Source organism: Heterodontus francisci, chromosome 2, assembly GCF_036365525.1.
Source record: "Heterodontus francisci isolate sHetFra1 chromosome 2, sHetFra1.hap1, whole genome shotgun sequence".
Classification (NCBI taxonomy): Eukaryota; Metazoa; Chordata; class Chondrichthyes; order Heterodontiformes; family Heterodontidae; genus Heterodontus; species Heterodontus francisci.
In genome coordinates this window covers 37,203,401-37,226,225 of record NC_090372.1, presented here as the reverse complement: position 1 = coordinate 37,226,225, position 22,825 = coordinate 37,203,401, and the positions used below count along the sequence as shown (strand labels likewise).

The following is a 22,825-nucleotide window of genomic DNA, read 5'->3' as shown; positions in this document are numbered from 1 at the left end:
CAAAAAAATAAGCATTTTAAATCAGAATGTCTTGGCCACCACCAATACGTAGCTGATTTTAAATAACTGAAAATAACTTCGCAAAACTATAAAGATCCATTTACTAGTAATATTGGTGTACAACAAACAGTCAGTTTCTCAGCAAATTTTTAAAAAATAAAATCTTGTAAAACATGCCTAAGAGTGTTTTACATCTTAAAAAGGCTCAATTTTAAGAGCCACCTGGAAGGCCTACAAATGGGCACAATTTGAGGAAACTTACAATGGCGATGAATTCGATCTAGGGGTGGCTGGTTTGGCTGATTTTAGCTGAATTGCGTTGGAAAAAAAATAAATCTGTGTCAGCTAGCACAAACTCCAGGCCTTTATCTTTATGTGCTCTTCAGCTTTACTTTCCCAATTTTCCTTGCAACACAAAAGACTTAAGAAAGCAAAAGTACACAGGCAAGGGATTTTTAAATGTCTTTATTTGTTATATTAGTTAGGGGTACAGTAGACTAGAAGCCTGGACTAATGATCCAGAGACATGAGTTCAAATCTCACTATAGCAGCTGGGGAATTTAAATTCACTGAATTAAATAAATGTGCGATAAAAAGCTAGTATCAGTAATGGTGAACATGAAACTACTGGATTGTTTTTAAAACTAATCTGGTTCACTAATATCCTTTAGGGAAGGAAATGTGCTGTCCATACCAAGTCTGACCTACATGTAACTCCAGACCGACAGCAATGTGGGTGACTCTTAACTACCCCGAAATGGGCTAGCAAGCCACTCGGCTATGTCTCAAGGGAAATTAAGGATGGGCGATAAATGCTGACGTTGCCAGTGATGCTCAGATCCTGCGAATTTATTTTTTAAAATGAACAAAATTTTCCACGATATTTAATACACATCACAATAAATCATGAGTTTTGTCAATCGTTTTGATGTGATATATTTCCCTGTACAGCAGATAAAAGAACTGAAATGTAATTGGGCTCAATAGATTTTCATGAATCATAAAAAATTCATGTTGCAGCAGTTTTGTACATGGCACGTTAATCAGGTAAAAAAAAAGATTTGGGTGCTTATGATCACAAATACAACCAAGGCATATTTTTTCACTATTTTATGCCAGGTCTACTTTTTCTACCTAAAATATTGAAAAGTCCTTTTCAGAGACAGTAAAACATTACAACAGAAGTTATAGAGAGAGATTAAACTGCTAATTTAAACTAGACAAAGCCAAAATGCTACCTGGGGGTTGAACCAGACTGTTGGCAAACTTGCTGTCCAATTTAACGCCCGAACTGAGCTTCCAACCCCCATATCCCTGAGACCGCCGACATGCACCTCTGTAATATCGCCCATCTTCACTCCTGCCTCAGTTCATCTGCTGCTGAATCCCTCATCCATGCTTTTGTCGCCTCCAGACTTGACTATTCCAATGTTCTCTGAGCCGATCACACACCTACCACCCTCTGTAAACCTAAGCTCATTCAAAACTCTACTGCCCATATCCTAACTTGCACCAAATCTCATTCACCCATCTCCCATGCTTGGTGAGCTGCATTAGCCCCTGGGCCCGCAACGACTTAATTTTAAAATTCTCATCCTTGTTTTCAAATAACTCAGTCTCACCACTCCCCACCTCTGTAATTTCCTCCATCCTTACAAACCTGAGGTCTCTGCGCTCCTTCAATTCAGGCCTTTAGCGCATCCCCAGTTTTCTTCGCTTTGTCATGGATGACTGTGCCTTCAGCTGCCTAGGCCTGAAGCAATGGAACTTCCTCCTTAAACCCCTCCATCTCTCTATCCCTTTTAAAATATGCCTCTTTGACCAAGCCACTATCCTAATATCTCCTTGTTTTGGGGGGGGTGGGCGGAGTGGCAGCGAGAGGAATAGGCGGACTTGTGGCAGATGAAATATTTTGCAGACAAATGTGAGGTGACAATTTTGGCAGCAGAAACGAAGACTGGCAATATAAACTAAAGGGTATAATTCTAAAGTGTGCAGTTTCAGAGAGACCAGGGTGGGGAGGAGGGTGGCATATGAGCATTGAAGGTGGCAAGGCAAGTTACAAAAGTAGTTAAATAGGTACACAGCATCCTGGGTTTTATAAATAGAGGCATAAGAGTACAAAATCAAGGAAGCTATGATGAACCTTTAGAACACACTGATCTGACCTCAATTGGAGTAGTGTCCAGTTCTAGGTACTGCACTTTAGGAAGGATGTGAAGGCTTTAGGGAGGGTGCAAAAAAGATTTACAGGAATAGTTCCAGGCATGAGGGACTTCAGTTGCGAGGAAAGACTGGAGAAGCTGGGGTTGTTCTCCTTCGAGAAGAGAAGGTTAAGAGGAGATTTGACAGAAGTGTTAAAAATCATGATGGGTCTGGACAGAGTAGATAGAGAGAAACTGTTCTCATTGGTGAAACGGCAAGAACCGGAGGACACCAATTTAAGGTGAATGACGAAAGAATCAAAGGTGACATGAGGAAAGCATTTTTTACGCAGAGAGTGGTTAAGATCTGGAATGCACTGCCTGAAAGTGTGATGGAATACTCTCCACACTTGCCTAAATGAATGCAGCTCCAACAACACTCAAGAAGCTCAACACCATCCAGGACAAAGCAGCCCACTAGATTGGCACCCCATCCACCACCTTAAACATTCACTCCCTTCACCATTGGCACACAGTGGCTGCAGCTTATAGCATCTCCAACAGGGGGTCTCGACCTTTTTGTATCTGAGGGCCCCCTCCCACATTATAAAAATTCCACAGACCCCCTGTAACAAAACAGAACACTTTCTTCTGTATAACAGTTAGCTATATAATTAAGCATAGAAACATAGAAAATAGGAGCAGGAGTAGGCCATTCGGCCCTTCGAGCCTGCTCCGCCATTATGATCATGGTTGATCACCCAACTCAGTAACCTGTTCCCGCTTTTGCCCATACCCTTTGATCCCTTTAGACACAAGAGCTATATCTAACTCCTTTTTGAAAACATACAATGTTTTAGCCTCAACTGCTTTCTGTGGCAGCAAATTCCACAGGCTCACCACTCTCTGGGTAAAGAAATTTCTCCTCAACTCAGTCCTGAAAGGTTTACCCCATATCCTTAGACTACGACCCCTGGTTCTGGACTCCCCCACCATCGGGAACATCCTTCCTGCATCAACCCTGTCAAGTCCTGTTAGAATTTTATAGGTTTCCAAGAGATCCCCCATCACTCTTCTGAACTCCAGCAAATCTTATCCTAACCAACTCAATCTCTCCTCATACATCAGTCCCGCCATCCCAGGAATCAGTCTGGTAAACCTTCACTGCACTCCCTCTATAGCAAGAACATCCTTCCTCAGATAAGGAGACCAAACTGCATTGCAGCAAGACATCCAAACAGTTGCTCCTGTACTCGAATCCTCTCGCTATGAAAGCCAACATACCATTTGCCTTTTTTACCGCCTGTTGCACCTGCATGTTTACCTTCAGCAACTGGTGTACGAGAACACCCAAGTCTCACTGCGTATTCCCCTCTTAGTGTCTAGCCATTCAGATAATAATCTGCCTTCCTGTTTTTACTACCAAAGTGGATAACCTCACATTTATCCACATTATACTGCATCTGCCATGCATTAGCCCACTCACTCAACTTGTCCAAATCACCCGAAAGCCTCTCTGCATCCTCCTCACAACACACCCTCCCACCCAGCTTTGTGTCGTCTGTAAATTTGGAGATATTACATTGAGTTCCCTCATCTAAATCATTAATATATATTGTGAATAGCTGGGGTCCTAGCACCGATCCCTGCGGTACCCCACCAGTCACTGCCTGCCATTCGGAAAATGACCCATTTATCCCTACTCTGTTTCCTGTCCGCCAACCAATTTTCTATCCATCGCAATACACTACCCCCAATCCCATGCACTTTAATTTTACATGCTAATATACATTCATTATTTTTATTTTACTTAATGTGAAACTTATTGCTGGTGCTGAGTAACAATTCTGTCAAAACTTGGAGGCGTCTTCAACAAGCAGTATCACGTGCAATGTTCATCCTGACTCAGTTATGCTGAAGTTAGTAGACAGTCGCCAAGGTTGGGAGAATTGTATTGAAGTTAATAAAGGGTCAGCGAGGTTGTAAAATCTCACTGAAACTAATAGAATGCTGATGAGACCATGGTTGGTAGCCGTATCAGCTCTCATTTCTCCTCTTCTCTGTTAGTAACAAACCAAGCAGAGTGTGCCGCTGAGACTGGATGCCATCTCCTTAGCAACACAACGGACCAACAACCGTGAGGCTCTGGCACTAAGCGATGCTTTCTAGTTCCTCATTGTGTGGGACCAGGGACAAAACTGATCCTGTGCTGGTGTTGACTGGTGACTCAGGGCTGAAAAATAAAACTCTGTGCCCTGGATGTTAATCTGTTAATTGTGTATCAATTGTTTGATTATATGCAGGTGGAGGGTGTTAATTTGTGTCTTACTTGAGTACTTACAAGCAGACACTCACTAAGACTGGTGGAGCGTTTGAGTGAGGAGCTACATGTTTGTAAATATACAACTGAGCAAAGATAGGCTCCAGCATTATCCTTCCATAACAAGTTTTCTGGAGTTTAAAATGGATACTGTAACTTGTGGGGATCAGATTTAATTTGTCTGTGCAATGGAGACAGGGAGTCCCTTGAAATCTTCTTGGGAATTCCTAAGGGGCTGCAGAGCCCAGTTGAAAACCCTGACCTACAAGACAGATTGCAACAACTCACCAAGACTTGTTTAACAGCACTTCTCAAACCTGTTACCTCTACCACCTGAAATAACAAAGTCAGCAGAACACCTGATAACACCACCACCTGCATGTTCCCCTCCAAGGCGCACACCGCCCTGTCTTGGCAATATATTGCCGTTCCTTCATTGCCTTTGGGTCAAAATCTTGAAATTCCCTATCTAACAGAAGCATGGGAGTACCTTTACCACACAGACCACTGTGGTTCAAGAAAGTAGCTCAACACTACCTACTCAAGAGCAACTAGGGATGGGCAATAAATGTTGTCCTTGCCAGCGACGCCCACATGTCATGAATAAAATACCATGTCAACTAGTCATTGTGGACAATATTAATGTAACTATCAGTCACACATGGTGTATCGACAACAATCAATAACAAATTGAAGGGCTGGAAAATCACAGCAGATTACTGGGGTTGGAGAACGAGGGTTTCCTTACCTGTTCCAGCGGCACATTGAAGAAGACACTGAGTGGGCTTAGCAATCTGGAACCAGTGGTTCTAAATGGAATGCTTGGCGGTTCTGCCATTCTACATGATTGTGACGTGCTGCCGTTCTAACGAAGTAGCAACAGCGCCGTATGGAACGTCCCGATCTGGAAACACTACCACCAACGCCTGACTAAGCGCGGTCCCTCACAACCGCTCTCCTTCCGTTGACGCGTGCGCTTGAAACCTCTCCCTCCCCGGCGCCACCCAACCTGAAGACCCACTTGACTCGCCGACCTCTCATTGGCTGGTGGCAGGCACCCGTATGGCTGGGGATTCTGATTGGCTGGCGGAGGTGCCACTCAGCTTCTTTTGCTGAGTTTGGGGCACGTTGAAGTATTTCAGTGTGATATTGGAAGCTGGTTCGTGATATTGATAGTAAAGTTTGGGGTTCATTTGTTGTTTAATTCTGAAATAATACACGCACTAGTATGAAGACTTGAGTAAGAGGTTACTTGGCAAAGTATTGTAAAAGAAGCGGCTGCAGAGGGAGAACTCAAGTGAGTTTCTAGGAGTGAACGCTTGGTAACGTATCCCAGGTTACGGCTCAGGAAGGGGGTTGGCGGAGATCAAGTTTTACAAACGTATCTGCGGTGTTATCTGTTGTTATGACCTGTGGTAAACTTGCCGATCCCCAGTTACCTAATTACATTTTTGATAACATTCCAAGAGAGTTTCAAGTTCACACCCTCCTTGAACTAAGCTGCCCTTTTGTTTGACAAATATTTCCGACAAACGCTGTAATAAATGGCTTGGAACCTCTAAACCTATAAGACGCCATAATGTTCAGAAAAGACAAGGTGATTCGGCAAAAAGTGTGTTAAAACACTTTCCTTAATCTTGTCGATGGCGCTGCTTTGAAGTTTCATAGTCCAAGAGGCAGTGTCTTTGTTGAAGAGTTTAGCAGATATTTCCCCTGGCTGTTTTAAAGGTTCCCTAAACACTAACTGCAATGTAGTGGCATGTTTGGTCATTAATTAATGGCCTTATGTTGTTCACACACACCTAGTTGTCACATACATCACAGAAAAGGGGCACATCGGGAACGTCGAATAGCAGAGCTGCGAACTGTTCAGTTTAAAACCACAGGTACAGTTAAGCATTCAACTAGATTAGGTAAATAAAAAATCCCTTCTCCCGCTGAGTCATTTCATTTCTAATTATACTGTTAATCTATCACTGTTTCTCAACCCTTTTTCTTCTGAGATCCTCCTGTGTTATAAAATTTCTGTGGACCCCCTGTAACGCAAGTATTTTTTCAGTATAAAAATTAGTTATACAGGTAAGTCCATATTTATTATTTTTGTTTTACTTGTTGTAATCGTTAATGTCGTTTCACTAATGTGAAACTTGTTGCTGGTGCCGAACAGCAATTTTGTTAAGACGGAGGAGTATCTTTGACAAGCACACCTGGATGTCATGGTCATGCTCGCTCAGTAATTTATTTTCATTAATGTCACTGCTGCAAATCCAGCTTGGCATGAGTAGCTTGTACTAAATGGGACCAACATTTGTGTGCTGCAAAAGAATTCATCAGAGCATTCACACCGAAATGTCCCCAGCAGCATTTCACTGAACTTGGTTGTACTTACCAACAGGAGGGGGCCATTTGGCCCCTCGAGCCTGCTCTGCCATTCTACAAGAACATGGCTGATCTGTTTGTGGACTCAACACTTTGCTGCGTACCCGCCATTCCCTTTGACTCCCTTGTTTGTCAAAATCTGTCTACCTCTGCCTTAAAAACATTCAACGACCCTGCCGCCACCGCTCTCCGGGGAAGAGAGTTCCACAGACTCACAACCCTCGAAGAGAAAACATTTCTCCTCATCTCTGTCTTAAATGGGAGATGCCTTAGTTTAAACTGTGCCTCCTAGTTTTAGTCTCTCCCACAAGGGGAAACATCCTTTCAACATCCACCCTGTCAAGTCCCCTCAAGATCTTATATGTTTCAGTCAGATCACCCCTCATCCTTCTAAACTCCAATGAATACAGACCCAACTTGTCCAATCTTTCTTCGTAAGATAACCCCTCATACCAGGAATCAGTCGAGTAAACCTTCTCTGAACTGCTTCCAATGCAATTATACCCTTTCTTAAGTAAGGAGACAAGTAAGATGTGTCCTGGCCTGTCGGAAGACCTTACACAAATCAACGATTCTCGGAAGACCGCCATCATTAACAACGAGCTCAGTAGATTCAATGTGGACATTGCAGCACTTCAGGAGACTCGCCTCCCCGCGAGTGGCTCTCTAGCAGAGCAAGACTACACCTTCTTCTGGCAGGGCAGGGATCCTGAAGAACCAAGACAGCATGGAGTGGGCTTCGCCATCAGAAACTCCTTGCTCAGCATGATAGAGCCTCCCTCAAATGGCTCGGAACGCATACTGTCCATCCGACTGCTCACCACCTCTGGTCCAGTACACCTACTCAGCATCTATGCTCCAACACTCTGCTCCGCACCTGAAGCTAAAGACCAGTTCTATGAACAACTCCATAACATCATTAGCAGCATCCCCAACACCGAACACCTATTCCTGCTGGGGGACTTTAATGCCAGGGTTGGGGCCGACCATGACTCATGGCCCTCCTGCCTTGGGCGCTATGGCGTTGGAAGGATGAATGAGAACGGGCAGAGACTGCTTGAGTTGTGTACCTATCATAACCTCTGCATCACCAACTCGTTCTTTCACACTAAACCCTGTCACCAGGTTTCATGGAGGCACCCAAGATCACGTCGTTGGCACCAGCTAGACCTCATTGTCACAAGGCGAGCCGCCTTAAACAGTGTTCAAATCACACGCAGCTTCCACAGTGCGGACTGCGACACCGACCACTCCCTGGTGTGCAGCAAGGTTAGACTCAGACCAAAGAAGTTGCATCATTCCAAGCAGAAGGGCCACCCGCGCATCAACACGAGCAGAATTTCTCACCCACAGCTGTTACAAAAATTTCTAAATTCACTTGTAACAGCCCTTCAAAACACTCCCACAGGGGATGCTGAGACCAAGTGGGCCCACATCAGAGACGCCATCTATGAGTCAGCTTTGACCACCTACGGCAAAAGTGCGAAGAGAAATGCAGACTGGTTTCAATCTCATAATGAAGAGCTGGAACCTGTCATAGCCGCTAAGCGCATTGCACTTTTGAACTACAAGAAAGCCCCCAGCGATTTAACATCCGCAGCACTTAAAGCAGCCAGAAGTACTGCACAAAGAACAGCTAGGCGTTGCGCAAACGACTACTGGCAACACCTATGCAGTCATATTCAGCTGGCCTCAGACACCGGAAACATCAGAGGAATGTATGATGGCATGAAGAGAGCTCTTGGGCCAACCATCAAGAAGATCGCCCCCCTCAAATCTAAATCGGGGGACATAATCACTGACCAACGCAAACAGATGGACCGCTGGGTTGAGCACTACCTAGAACTGTACTCCAGGGAGAATGCTGTCACTGAGACTGCCCTCAATGCAGCCCAGCCTCTACCAGTCATGGATGAGCTGGACATACAGCCAACCAAATCGGAACTCAGTGATGCCATTGATTCCCTAGCCAGCGGAAAAGCCCCTGGGAAGGACAGCATTACCCCTGAAATAATCAAGAGTGCCAAGCCTGCTATACTCTCAGCACTACATGAACTGCTATGCCTGTGCTGGGACGAGGGAGCAGTACCCCAAGACATGCGCGATGCCAACATCATCACCCTCTATAAAAACAAAGGTGACCGCGGTGACTGCAACAACTACCGTGGAATCTCCCTGCTCAGCATAGTGGGGAAAGTCTTTGCTCGAGTCGCTCTGAACAGGCTCCAGAAGCTGGCCGAGCGCGTCTACCCTGAGGCACAGTGTGGCTTTCGTGCAGAGAGATCGACTATTGACATGCTGTTCTCCCTTCGTCAGATACAGGAGAAATGCCGTGAACAACGGATGCCCCTCTACATTGCTTTCATTGATCTCACCAAAGCCTTTGACCTCGTCAGCAGACGTGGTCTCTTCAGACTACTAGAAAAGATCGGATGTCCACCAAAGCTACTAAGTATCATCACCTCATTCCATGACAATATGAAAGGCACAATTCAACATGGTGGCTCCTCATCAGAGCCCTTTCCTATCCTGAGTGGTGTGAAACAGGGCTGTGTTCTCGCACCCACACTTTTTGGGATTTTCTTCTCCCTGCTGCTTTCACATGCGTTCAAATCCTCTGAAGAAGGAATTTTCCTCCACACAAGATCAGGGGGCAGGTTGTTCAACCTTGCCCGTCTAAGAGCGAAGTCCAAAGTACGGAAAGTCCTCATCAGAGAACTCCTCTTTGCTGACGATGCTGCTTTAACATCTCACACTGAAGAATGCCTGCAGAGTCTCATCGACAGGTTTGCGTCTGCCTGCAATGAATTTGGCCTAACCATCAGCCTCAAGAAAACGAACATCATGGGGCAGGATGTCAGAAATGCTCCATCCATCAATATTGGCGACCACGCTCTGGAAGTGGTTCAAGAGTTCACCTACCTAGGCTCAACTATCACCAGTAACCTGTCTCTAGATGCAGAAATCAACAAGCGCATGGGTAAGGCTTCCACTGCTATGTCCAGACTGGCCAAGAGAGTGTGGGAAAATGGCGCACTGACACGGAACACAAAAGTCCGAGTGTATCAGGCCTGTGTCCTCAGTACCTTGCTCTACGGCAGCGAGGCCTGGACAACGTATGCCAGCCAAGAGCGACGTCTCAATTCATTCCATCTTCGCTGCCTTCGGAGAATACTTGGCATCAGGTGGCAGGACTATATCTCCAACACAGAAGTCCTTGAAGCGGCCAACACCCCCAGCTTATACACACTACTGAGTCAGCGGCGCTTGAGATGGCTTGGCCATGTGAGCCGCATGGAAGATGGCAGGATCCCCAAAGACACATTGTACAGCGAGCTCGCCACTGGTATCAGACCCACCGGCCGTCCATGTCTCCGTTATAAAGACGTCTGCAAACGTGACATGAAATCGTGTGACATTGATCACAAGTCGTGGGAGTCAGTTGCCAGCATTCGCCAGAGCTGGCGGGCAGCCATAAAGACAGGGCTAAATTGTGGCGAGTCGAAGAGACTTAGTAGTTGGCAGGAAAAAAGACAGAGGCGCAAGGGGAGAGCCAACTGTGCAACAGCCCCAACAAACAAATTTCTCTGCAGCACCTGTGGAAGAGCCTGTCACTCCAGAATTGGCCTTTATAGCCACTCCAGGCGCTGCTTCACAAACCACTGACCACCTCCAGGCGCGTATCCATTGTCTCTCGAGATAAGGAGGCCCAAAAGAAGAAAGAAAGTAAGGAGACCTAAACTGTGTTCAATACTCCAGATGTGGTCTCACCAATGCCCTGTACAACTGTAGCAAAACATCTCTACTTTTATACTTCATTCCCCTTGCAATAAATGACAGTGTTGTATTTGCCTTCTTAATCACTTGCAGTACCTGCATACTAACTTTTTGTGTTTCGTGTATCGGGACACCCAGATCCCTCTGCATTTCAGAGTTCTGCAATCTCTCTCCATTTAAGTAATGTGTTGCTTTCCTATTTTTCCAGTCAAAGTGGACAAGTTCACACTTTCCCATATTATACTCCATCTGCGAAATCTTTGCCCACTCACTTAACCTATCTATATCCCTTTGCAGACTCCTTGGGCTGGATTTTGTTCCCAGCCCGATGTTGGGGTCCGTGGGTGGGGGGCAGGGGTGGAGAATTGGAGCAGCAGCTGCCACCATGGAACCTGATGCCGGGATGGCTGGGCCCGATCTTTCCGGTGGCAGGGAAAGTCTGCGGCGGCCCCTCTGCCGTTTTGCAACACGACCCGAGTTAGCATATTTAAATTACATTTTTACATGAATTAAAATGTAAACCACAGCAATCTCACCTTCAGTTCCCGATCTTCAGCGCGACATGCGGCACTCATGCGCTTTCACTTTCCCGTCCAGGTGGGGAAGGGGTGACCTCTGCACTCTGATGGGTATGGTGGTGGGGGGAAAGGGTGAACTCTGCACTCTGATGGGCAATGGAGGGGCGGTGGGATGAACTCTGCACTCTGATGGGTATGCGGGGGGATGGGGTGAACTTTCTGTTATGATGTGCTGTTTGTCGGGGCAGCCTTTTAAAAATGTGGCAGCACCTGCTTCTTCAACAGGTGACGCCGTTCACGGTGTTGCTGAGGCTACCCCCGCCACCTGATTGGGGGAGTGGCCGCCGTCAATATGTAAAGTGGCCGCCCGCCGGGTAATCACGGCGGCAGGGGTCCCGTGGGGGGCGGCCACCATGTTCCGTGCCGCTACCGGCAGCGGGGCTTCAAAATCCAGTTCCTTATGTCCTCTTCACAACTTAGCCTCCTACCTACCTCTTTGTCATCTGCAAATTTAGCAACCATACATTTTGTCCCTTCATCCAAGTCATTGATATACATTGTAAATAGTTGAGACCCCAGTACTGATCCCTGTGGCGTTCCACTAGTTACAGCTTGCCAACCTGAGAACAACCCATTTATGCCTACGATCTGTTTCCTGTCAGCTAAGCAATGCTCTATCCATGCTAATATGTTGCCCCCTACATCATGGGCTCTTATTTTGTTCAGTAACCTTTGACGTAGCATCTTGTTAAATGCGTTCTGGAAATCCAAATATACCACATCCAAGGTTCCCCTTTATCCATGTTGCTTGTTGCTTCCTCAAAGAACTAAAACCATCTTGACAAACCATGATTGAACTGAGATTTTCTAAATGACCTGGTATAACCTCCTTAATAAAAGATTCCAGCATTTTCCTTATGACAGATGTTAAGCTAACTGGCCTGTAGTTTCCTGTTTTCTGTCTTCCTCTTTTCCTGAATAGCTGAGTTACATTTGTTATTTTCCAATTTGATGGGACCTTTCCAGAATCTAGGAAATTTTGGAAAATTAAAACCAATGCATCCACTATCTTAGCAGCTGAGGGAGCTGTGGATAAAATGGCAATAGCCTCTGATAATACCTTTTATGGGACAGAGGGTGGTAATTTATCTTTAATATTCTCACTAAAGGAGTTTGTAGCCAAGAACTGTGTAGCAGATTGTTCCATCATGAGATCTGGAAAATAAGTATTAAATTTGTTGCGTAAACCAGAAAGATGTGCGACCAGCTGTGGTTTGGTTTTGTCAAAGTCAACATTTTTTTTGATTGAAAAATGTAAGAGCTCAAACGTACCCATATTCTCCCCACAGATAACTTGCCAGACTTGCAGTTTCTTTTTGAATGTGCCAATTTTTTTTGCACTGGGCAAAAAAATAAGTTCTCCCACTGATTCACTTCACTGCATATGTATGGCGGTAACCCAATTTAGCCAGTCATACATCATCATTTAGCAGCTCGGCAAGTTCAGGTTTCTTATCAGCTAAGAATACTACTTCCCTGAGATAAAATGAAAGAGCAAGCATTCCGCCTCGAGATAGCAATCTCATCTTTTTATGCATGAGCATAATAAAGTTAACGAGTTTAACAGCTATATTGAGAAGACTGAAGACCTAATTCAATATCTTTTGCAGCAAGCGCTCTTCAGTGTGGAAAGGATGTGTTCAAATAACATGAGGCGCAATGTCTTTTATTATCTGCACAACATCATATATTTTCCAATCATTGCTGCAGCTACATCCGTGCGAACCCAAATGCAATTTGTCCAGCTGATTTCTGCTGAAGTAATTAAATCATCCAGCATTTTGAAACTATCCCCTGACTTTGCTGTTATCTTGAGCTGTTTGTAAAACAAAAAGTCTTTTTTTCCTTATTCCACACATGACAAACTTCAGGAGTAAATGAGACATTTTAAACATGTCTATGGATTCAGCAAGGTGCATGGCAGTCTTTGCCAGGCAGTCAATAAATGCATTGCAAAACTATGTTTTCTGACTTAAATCAATCCATCATTTGACAGTGCTATTTTCCATCGGTATTGTTCCAGTTTCTTGGCATTCTATTTTCCAAACATTTCCCCTAGTATTTCAGTGGCACATGGCATTATCAATTCCTCAGCAATCGTATGCAATTATTTTCCTTTAGCAATTTTCTGTGCCACTATGCAGGATGAGACTACAAGCTTTTCACCAGGGGTAGTTGTAGATTTCATTACTGCTTTAATACTGACCAGTTCCTTCGCCTTTTGCTCAAAAAAATATTGGTTCTCCTTATATATATTTCATGCTTAGTAATTAAAGGTCTCTGCAATTTGGAGGATTTCAAAGATTCATTGGACAGTTCTTATGCACACATTACACAGTGTGATTGAGGTACATCTCCACTTCTAGTACAAACAAAACTGAAATTCAAGTTGTTGCCTTCATATTTCCTTAATTTTGCAGGGCAAATGGTGGCTTTATGTCTTCTCCTCACACCTTCAGCATCGAAGAATTCTTTCGCCCTTAGGTTGAACTTGATGAAGGAAGTTCTGTATCATTACTCTATGGCTTTTGTTGTTTTGAAGCTGATGGTCACATTAAAAATTTATCCCAATCTGGTATTTATTGTATGTGTTTACAACTATTCCTGTTATTTGTAGTTTTTCTTGCTCCCACTAAAATAGGACCTGACGCAAAGAAAAATTTACTAACTCCTGAATTTACATTACGTTCTCATTTGCTGCCCAAGGGCTGTTCCATCCCATCAACCATTTACTTAATAAGAAATGAACCATGAGTAACAAGCGCAATGCTCGCTACAGGCTTGTTTTGTGCACAGTCAGATGGGACTAAAATTCCAGGTCCATTTTGCAAACACAGCTTCTCTCTCATTTTGATACCAATTCCCAGCACAATGATGAAAGCCAGCAACTCAAATTAACCTGTAATGGCAATTGGGACATGAGAGAAGTGGAGAAATAAATCCTTAGAGCCAAAGGCAGCCCCCACCACCCCCCCCCCCCTCCCCCCCACAATCTAATCCCTTCACAAATAGTCATATGAGCTCAGGATACACGAGCACCCAGACCAGGACAATCCATGTGTTAGAGAAGCACATGACCATGAATATAAAACTCTAGAGTCTGAATTTTGAGGGAAAATCATGATAATGACTTCAGTTATTTTATTAACTCAGGCTGAAGACATTGAAGGAAAGTATTACACTGGATCTCAATAATTATGGCCTTACCACAGGCCCAGAAACTGGAAAGTCTATTTTTTTTCTATTCCCCCGATCTCTCCCTCCAAGACCACATGGCATACACACACTCTCATTTGGTAGATGTACTTTCCAATGTAGTTCTGAACCATCCAGAATAAGAAGGTACCTGGGTTTGATCCCTCGCCTATGCTGAGTTACCAAATTTAAGCTAAGGTCGCAGTGTTTCTTCTTATCTCAACATCAAACCCCAACACAGGTTAAGGCCTTGCTGTAGGCCTGGAGACTGGCAACTCTCTTTCTTCCCCCCTCCCCCAACCCCCCACCTCCCTACCGTGTCCCCTGCACCCCCCCCCCACAAGGCCATGTAGCGTGCGCATTCTCCATTGATGATGCCCCCCCTCCCCATCTCAACCACTAGTTTAATAAGGAAAATAGTCTCTTCAACCAAGTGACCAGCTTTCAACCAATAGCAGCTCCGCATGAGGGGAAAGAAAAGGTTTGAAAGGAAGGCTTGCTATCTTCTCAGCCCACGGACTGCCGGACGAAGTCACTGACTTTATTACCCCAAAATATAGTGAGAACCTGTGCATGCACAATCTTTGAATCAGAGACCATTCCAATCATTTCAATATGCAGAGGAGACTACTAATGGTACTCATGGACCACCTGAAATCTTCTCGCACACCCCTGATCTATCAGATATTTACCATCAAAATGATAAACAACTGTTGTGGGCTGTTCGCTCTCCATAATGGTTTTGATGGTACCTCTTCAAAGATGTGCTGTTAGTTATACACCTGTCATCTTGGCAGGGTGAAAGCCAAGAACAGTCTTTGAAAACTTTGGTACAACACTGTTTCATTGGCTGTAGCTTTGTATTTCAGAAGATTGGACATCTGCTGCAACATTAACTTTACATTGCTGTTGTTCATTTTTAATTCCTTTTTATCAGAAATAATGTATAATAGTACTTTTCACAACCTCAGGATGCCCCACAGTATTTTCCAGCGAATTAAGTGCTGCTATAATTAATGACCTCATTGTGAATGTACCCCCTAGGCTAACCTTTGACATTTCTAATATTTGCCAGTTCCAAAGAAGGGTCACTGACCTGAAACATTAACTCTGCTTCTCTCTCCACAGATGCTGCCAGACCTGCTGAGTATTTCCAGCATTTCTTGTTTTTATATAAGAGTCAAACTTCCTTGTTAGGTTTCCTTTGCTTATTGGACTCCTTAATTCCTATTCACTGTTTTTTGTTGTAATAAAATAAAATGTGGTTCATATTTTAATCAGATTAATTTTTATTTAGCATTATGTGAAGCAAATTTGATACTGTCTTTTATATGACATTTCAATACCCTTTTTTAGCCAAGAGCTAAACTCCAAAAAGTTACAATTTTGCAAAAAATTATGATTTATTCACCTTAGAATCTGAAGCAATTATTTTCATTAACTTTCCTATTTTAAATAGTTGTGTTGTCCGAAGCTTTCAGGCAAGACATTGGGTTTGTTGACATCGGTTTTTGGGCACTATGAGCTCTTCAGGCTCCAAATCTGTATCTGTATCATGTGTGCACACTTGTGGGACGAATTGTGCCAGACTCCATATTGGTGAGGGCATTCGTGTGTGCAGTGAAGTATGCAGAGCAGGCAAATCATGACATCAGTGAACATACATTGCTGATGTAACGCTAGTGGTCCATTTTGGAGCTCAACGTTCCAGCTAACGTCCTCTCTTAACCTCACAGCTGAACACACATTCAGCAGTGAACTCCCCTACCAGTGCTATTTAAAGGCATCATTATCTACTTACAGGTTAGTTGCTGGTTGATTTCCTCTGTCTATAGCATCGATTCTACAAGTGTTTGGTGTTTTCTATAGTTGTTTAAAGTTGCGAAAGTCTGCAGGGAGCGGTGTGGGAGTTTTGCTGACCTCAGGGCTTCTGCGCAAACCTGTTCCTCCCAGATGCGGGTGCACTAATAGGGGCTGTCCTTGGAATATAGCATGAACAGAGGCCACACATAGTAAGACAAACTGCTGGAAGAGGGGAGAAGGAGAATGACTCTCAGAAGGAAGCCATATCCCAGGGTGTTCAGGGATCAATTTTCCGACCCAAACCTCTGAGAAACAATGTGTGAGACGTCTGTGCTTCAGTAACATCATCATCACTGAAATCTGCTACCTGCTGCAGCCACAACTGCAACCTCAGTACAGGACAAGGACTGCATTGCCAATAGCTGTGAAGTGACCTTGATGATGAACATTTATGCGTCAGGCTCCTTTCAGCCTGGAGATATTTGCAGTGTTTCACAGTTTGCTGTCCACTGCTGCATAAGGGAGTCACTGAGGCTGTCTACCAAATGAGAGCCAACAACTACATTTCATTTTCTCTTGCCAGAGAGAAGCATGTGGAGTAGCACATGGCTTTTTTCAGATTGCAAGCTTCTCCATGGTATCGGGTGCCTTGAGGTTGCTTTGGTGTCTCACCATGTGCTGATCCTGCCTTGATGCACTAACCCTTTCCCAGTCAATAGTAGGTACTATATGCCACTGTACCCTATACCAAAACCAAAAGGGATTCCACTCCCTCAATGTCCGGCTTTGTGTGACCATAGGCAGTGAATCATGGAAGTTGGTGCTCAGTATCCTGGCAGCAGTTATGATACCTTCACTCTGTGGCAGTCAGCTACGTCAGCTGCATTTGAGTCACCACAGCAAACTAAAAGGAGGCTACTGAGCGACAAAGGCTCTTATGATAACATGGCTGATGACTCTGGTGTGCTTACAGTGAAAGCCATGCTGCCACATAAAATGTGATAGAGCAGACCATTGGCATAAGGAAATAACACTTCCGCTACTTGGACTGCACCGGAGGAGCCCTGCAATACTCGCAGAGCAGGTGTCAAGGTTCTCCAAGGTCTGCTGCATGCTGCATAGCCTTGCCATCATGAGGAAACAGCCCTTGCCATCAGCTATACAGCCAGCAGTTGAGCAGGAGCATGAGGAGAAAGAGGAAGGGAAGAGGCAACCTAGACTGGCATTCTTTCTGGCTGATCTGCGCATGAAGAACTCATCAGAATGTGATACCAGCAACCCAATCCCCATTCACCAACAGTCCCACACCTTCCCTCTGTCACTGACCCATCAGAACATCACTTTGACACAATGTAAAAATAAAAGCCAACACAAAATAAGCATTCCAAGCTATATTTATAAATGAAATCATGTCATATTCCATAGAAAATGAATCACCTTTGTGCATTACCTTAGTGCCAGTCTGTGTGCCTTCGCCTGTTCTAATGCTCCTAAGCAGTGTTACATCTGTGGCTGCAGCATGGTTGGTGGAAGGCAGCTGACCTTCAGTGCAGGAGGCTGCAGATGGCCTTGAGCAGCTCTGAGCCTAGAAGGCCCAACTGTGGATGGCACCATCTCAGCATGGACGGCAGCAGACTGAGCTGGCTAGCTAATGGGCAACAGCAAAGGTGCTGGCGGAGCGACAGGGCTGGTAAGATGAATGCTGTCTTACTGAGAGAGTGCAGAAGATTTATGTTACATGAAGCCACTGCCACTGCCCCAGGGCAGTGCCTCAGGAATCCATTAATCTGTTGGAGGACTGCTGTGACATCCTGCAAGTCCCTTTGAACACTGGTATTCGCAGCAAACTGACCTTGCATGACATCAGTGTGAGCTTCCACTGCAGCACTCAGTGAGACCTTGGGTGGCTGCTGCTTGTGCTGCATTGGAAGCTGAGACATCAGTCATCAGATGCTGCAATATGGTTGGGTCCACAAGTGTGAGGAAAAAGTTGGCCACCCATCCATGCTGTAAAGGATGGGCTCAAAGCTCTGTGCAAAGCCCTGTGCCAAGTTGGTGCTGGATTCCTCCATGCTCCTTGACATGATGGCAGGCATTCTGGCAAGCTTCCCAGTGCAGCAAGCATCTCGTTGTGCGTACCCATCAGGGTTCTTCTGGAGGCTACCTATATAAGTGCGCATCTGAATCCTGTACAGCAGAACTCATGTGCAACCTAGCCCTCCAGTGAGTTGACACCTGCACTATCCTCCCCCTGCCCTGGCTGCAGACCTTTCATGCTCAGTGTCTCACCATGTGCAGATCCTGCCTCTATGCACTAACCCTTTCCCAGTCAATAGTAGGATAATTGAAGACCCCTCCCCCCCCCCAACCCCATTATCACTACTCTTAAAGTTCTTGCAACTCTCTTCAATTTGTTTACAAATGTGGTCCTCTATTTCCTTCCCAATATTTGGTGCTCTATAGAATACACACAGCAGTGTAATAGTTCCGCTATTCCTTAATTGGAGTCAAATAGATTCTATCTTTGAATCCTTTCTAGTACTTTTAACAGTATCTTTGAGCAAAACAGCCACCTCTCCACCATTCTTTTTTTCTTCCCTATGTTTTCTGAATAAATTGTAGCCGGGAGTATAAAGTGCCCCTTGTTTGAGCTGGGTCTCCATTGTTGCCTTGATAGCATAGTCCTTTGTGGCTACTTGTGCCTATAGCTCATCAACCTTATTTACCACACTTGGCATTGACGTATGTGAACTCTAAACGCATCTTAGCCTTCCCCACATTTCCCCCCACCATGTGCACCCATTGTATTTGTTGACAGGGAATGGGAACATCCTCTTTCGCTGACGCACATGCACGGGGCTCTGATCTTGCCACATTTGCACGTTGCTGGTCACCAATCAGGTGGCAGGACTATATCTCCAACACAGAAGTCCTTGAAGCGGCCAACATCCCCAGCTTATACACACTACTGAGTCAGCGGCGCTTGAGATGGCTTGGCCATGTGAGCCGCATGGAAGATGGCAGGATCCCCAAAGACACATTGTACAGCGAGCTCGCCACTGGTATCAGACCCACCGGCCGTCCATGTCTCCGTTATAAAGACGTCTGCAAACGCGACATGAAATCGTGTGACATTGATCACAAGTCGTGGGAGTCAGTTGCCAGCATTCGCCAGAGCTGGCGGGCAGCCATAAAGACAGGGCTAAATTGTGGTGAGTCGAAGAGACTTAGTAGTTGGCAGGAAAAAAGACAGAGGCGCAAGGGGAGAGCCAACTGTCCAACAGCCCCAACAAACAAATTTCTCTGCAGCACCTGTGGAAGAGCCTGTTACTCCAGAATTGGCCTTTATAGCCACTCCAGGCGCTGCTTCACAAACCACTGACCACCTCCAGGCGCGTATCCATTGTCTCTCGAGATAAGGAGGCCCAAAAGAAAAGAGGTCACCAACTGTACTCGTGCATGCACTGGACCCTCCTCATTGCTATTCACTAAAATCACAACCTGAGGCCAAGCACCAAAAATGCCACTGATGCAGGTGGCCATAAGGGGTGAGGGAAAAGGAGCTCAGGTGGGTGAAGATCAGGAACCCAGGAAAGGGGAAACAGGAGCATGGAGGGGGAGCAGGAGCATGGGGAATGGTGGGCTGGCAAGGGTATGTCAATATTGATATTGAATTCAATACTGTTAGCCATGTGAGTCCTCTGAACTTGGTAATGCTAGCCCTCATCCAAGATGCTTCATAGAAAATCAAACAAAATTTTATGCCAACCCACCTAAGGGGATATTGGATAGATGTCAAAGCAGTAGATTTTAAGGAGCATCTTAAAAGAGGAGAAAACTGGAGAAGTTTAGGGAGGTACTCCAGAGCTTAGGGCCAAAGCAGCAAAAGGCGTAGCTTCTAGTGACAACACTTAAAATTGTGGATGCACAAAAGGCTAGAATTGGAGGAGTGGGACTGGAGAACAATACAGGGACAGGCAGGATTGATGGAATAGAAGGATTTAAAAACAAGAATGAGAATTTTAAAGTCGAGGCATCACTGGAACAGGAGCCATTGTAGATCAGCTAAAAAGAGGTGATGGGGTGAATGGGACTTGAAGTGATTTAGGATACGGGCAGCAGAGTTTATGGCAGCTGAAAGTTGGGAGGCCAGCCAGGAGAGCACTGAAATAGCCAAGTCTGGAGCTAACAAAGCATAAATGAGGGTTTCAGCAGCAGATGAACTGAGACAGAGTGGAGTCGGGCAATATTATGGAGGTGGAAGGCTTTGGTGATGGAGTGGATATCTGGTCGATCAAATTACACATTCCAGACAAAGTGTTGCATGAGTATTGTCCTCCCACTTCCTGTCAGTGAGAATAAGAAGTTTACTATTTCCAACAGCAGCCTCAGTCAGCTATTTGCACCCTGTTAATATGTGATTAGCTTCATAATGTATCTGTATATATTTAACTGTTCAATTATCTCCCTCTTTTGTCATGCTTTTAGAAGGAAATGAGTACTCTTTGTTTTATCCTAAATTTGGATGATTATCAGCATTGCAATGGAAGTTGCTAAGTAAGTGGAGACTTCATGCGCACAATTTATTGGTTTTACTGTACACTGCATATAGTATGCAAATCACTTTAACACCAATGTGCCCACTACGAGCAGTGGAGACTGTACTGGCGAGCGGCACAATGGAGCTGCCATGTAGTCTGATCTGCCGAGCATCTGTCTGCCAAATATGTGACAGCAGGATTTCCTTTGAGAAACTCAGTGGTGCCAATAATGTTTCTGGCGGCATATAAAATTGAACAAAGATTCATGAGAACCAGAAGGGGAACAGATCACAAAAAAGTTTTTTAAAATTGCTGAAATATTAAATATTACCTGTGTCCTTTATATCAGCTACCATTCAGCTGATTGTGCAGCAACCCTGAACACTCATTTTGGGTTGTCAGCCTTTAGAATTGGTATGTTGTACACTATCAAAAATGGTGTGTAAAACAGAGGCAACCTTCCCCACTCACCGCACCCCCCCCCCCAAATATATATGTTAACTCAAGTGTCAGTTGTATGAGTCAAACACTACACCACTATTGGTCCCAGACTCCTGAAAACACATCTGGGTGCAAAATGAATGTTGTTGCAGCAAAATGGAACTTCTGCCCATTTTTCAGTCCTGTAGTTGTGTCAATCTGGCCATTTTAAATTGGTTGCTGCAACTGTGTGCTGAAAGAGATTTTGTCCAAAGCTTATTGCTTATTATTGGAGGGAATCCCCCATCTTTGGTTATTCAACAGATTGCTGAATCTGAGTATGTCAACACCCCTTCTCCCAACAAACTATAGAAAGCAGCAACAGAAAATTCTTGACTGCACAGTAGTTTCAGTACAGGGCAATGTCTCCAGCATTCAGTATTACCAAATATTCAATGTAGTAGTCACCAATATTACACCTAATCTGCCTACCCATCTGAGTCTTGATGCTGCTATAGTTTCTCTGCCCACATTGCAGAAATAAATGTGAATGAAAGTTAACAGAAGTCAGTTAAAAAGCAGAAGAGAAAAGGAAAAGCTAAAGAAGTAAATAGCAGAGAGAGTATGAGAATAAGGAAGAGAAAGAGTGGTTGAGAGGAAAAAGGAGGAACATCAGAAACTGGAGCAGGAGTAGGCCATATAGTCCATTGAGCCTGCTCTGCCATTCACTAAGATCATTGCTGAACGTCTACATGAACTCCACTTCCCACCAAACCCCGTAGCCCTTGATTTCCTTAGTGCCCAAAAATCTATCGATCTCCATCATGAATATATTCAAGAATAGAGAAGAGCTAGGGAAAAAGAGTGAAGAGAAACAAAAAGGAAAGAGAGACAAATAGACAGTGAGGGGGGAGTAAAGAAGACACATACACACAGCGAATAGTGAAGGAAGTGAATGTGACAGAAGTGAATGAGTGGAAATTATTTGGTTCAACTATTCCAAGAAGCTTACCATATGTTGGGATTGGACATGGTATTTAATCATGAATAATGATTCTACCTGACTCAAAGGTGATTTAATCAGGCATTATCATCCACTATTCATTTGTCACACTGCTTTAAATGGTTGGATACTTCTGTAAAACCACCTCTTGAGGCAACTCCTGTTGAGGCTGAAAAATCTTCCTCCGTCGCATCCTCCGGATGCAATGGGAGGACCATTGAACAAACATTAGTGTCCTTCTTGAAGCCGAATCCACAAGCATGCAGGTATAACTCCTGCAAAACCAACTCCAATGTACTGACCATTGTGTCCATATGGCTGAAAATGGTCTCCCCCACCAGGTTCTGTTCTCACTGCTCTCAAATGGCCAATGTTCCAGGGTAGGACAAAGAAAATGCTTCAAAGACACTGAAGCTCTCATTGAAGTGTGGCTGCTTTGACCCTAATGACTGGGAGGTGCTTGCTACCAACAATTCAGAATAGCGACAATTTATCCACCAAGCTGCATCATGCTTCGAATCTCAATGCCTTAATGATGAGGCAAGGTGATGGTAGAGAAGGAAAGAAAAAGAGGCAAATCCTGCACTCCGGGTCCCACTACCTCGTGGGACGTCCTGCCCCATTTGCCCAATGATCTGCAGGTCAAAAATTGGCCTTATCAGTCA

The 22,825-nt window shown here is 44.7% G+C and overlaps 1 protein-coding gene across 3 annotated transcripts in view; it reads right to left on the bottom strand.

Annotated features, from left to right (window-relative positions):
- Positions 1–5,458, bottom strand: part of mboat1 (membrane bound O-acyltransferase domain containing 1) — a 198,105-nt gene extending 192,647 nt beyond the window's left edge. For all 3 annotated transcript variants that reach the window (XM_068057027.1, XM_068057037.1, XM_068057055.1), the window contains exon 1: positions 5,213–5,458. In XM_068057027.1, the coding sequence (XP_067913128.1) occupies positions 5,213–5,302 (90 nt within the window). In that variant the 5' untranslated portion in view covers positions 5,303–5,458. The remainder of the gene's footprint in view (positions 1–5,212) is intronic.
- Between the last annotated feature and the right edge of the window lie 17,367 nt (positions 5,459–22,825).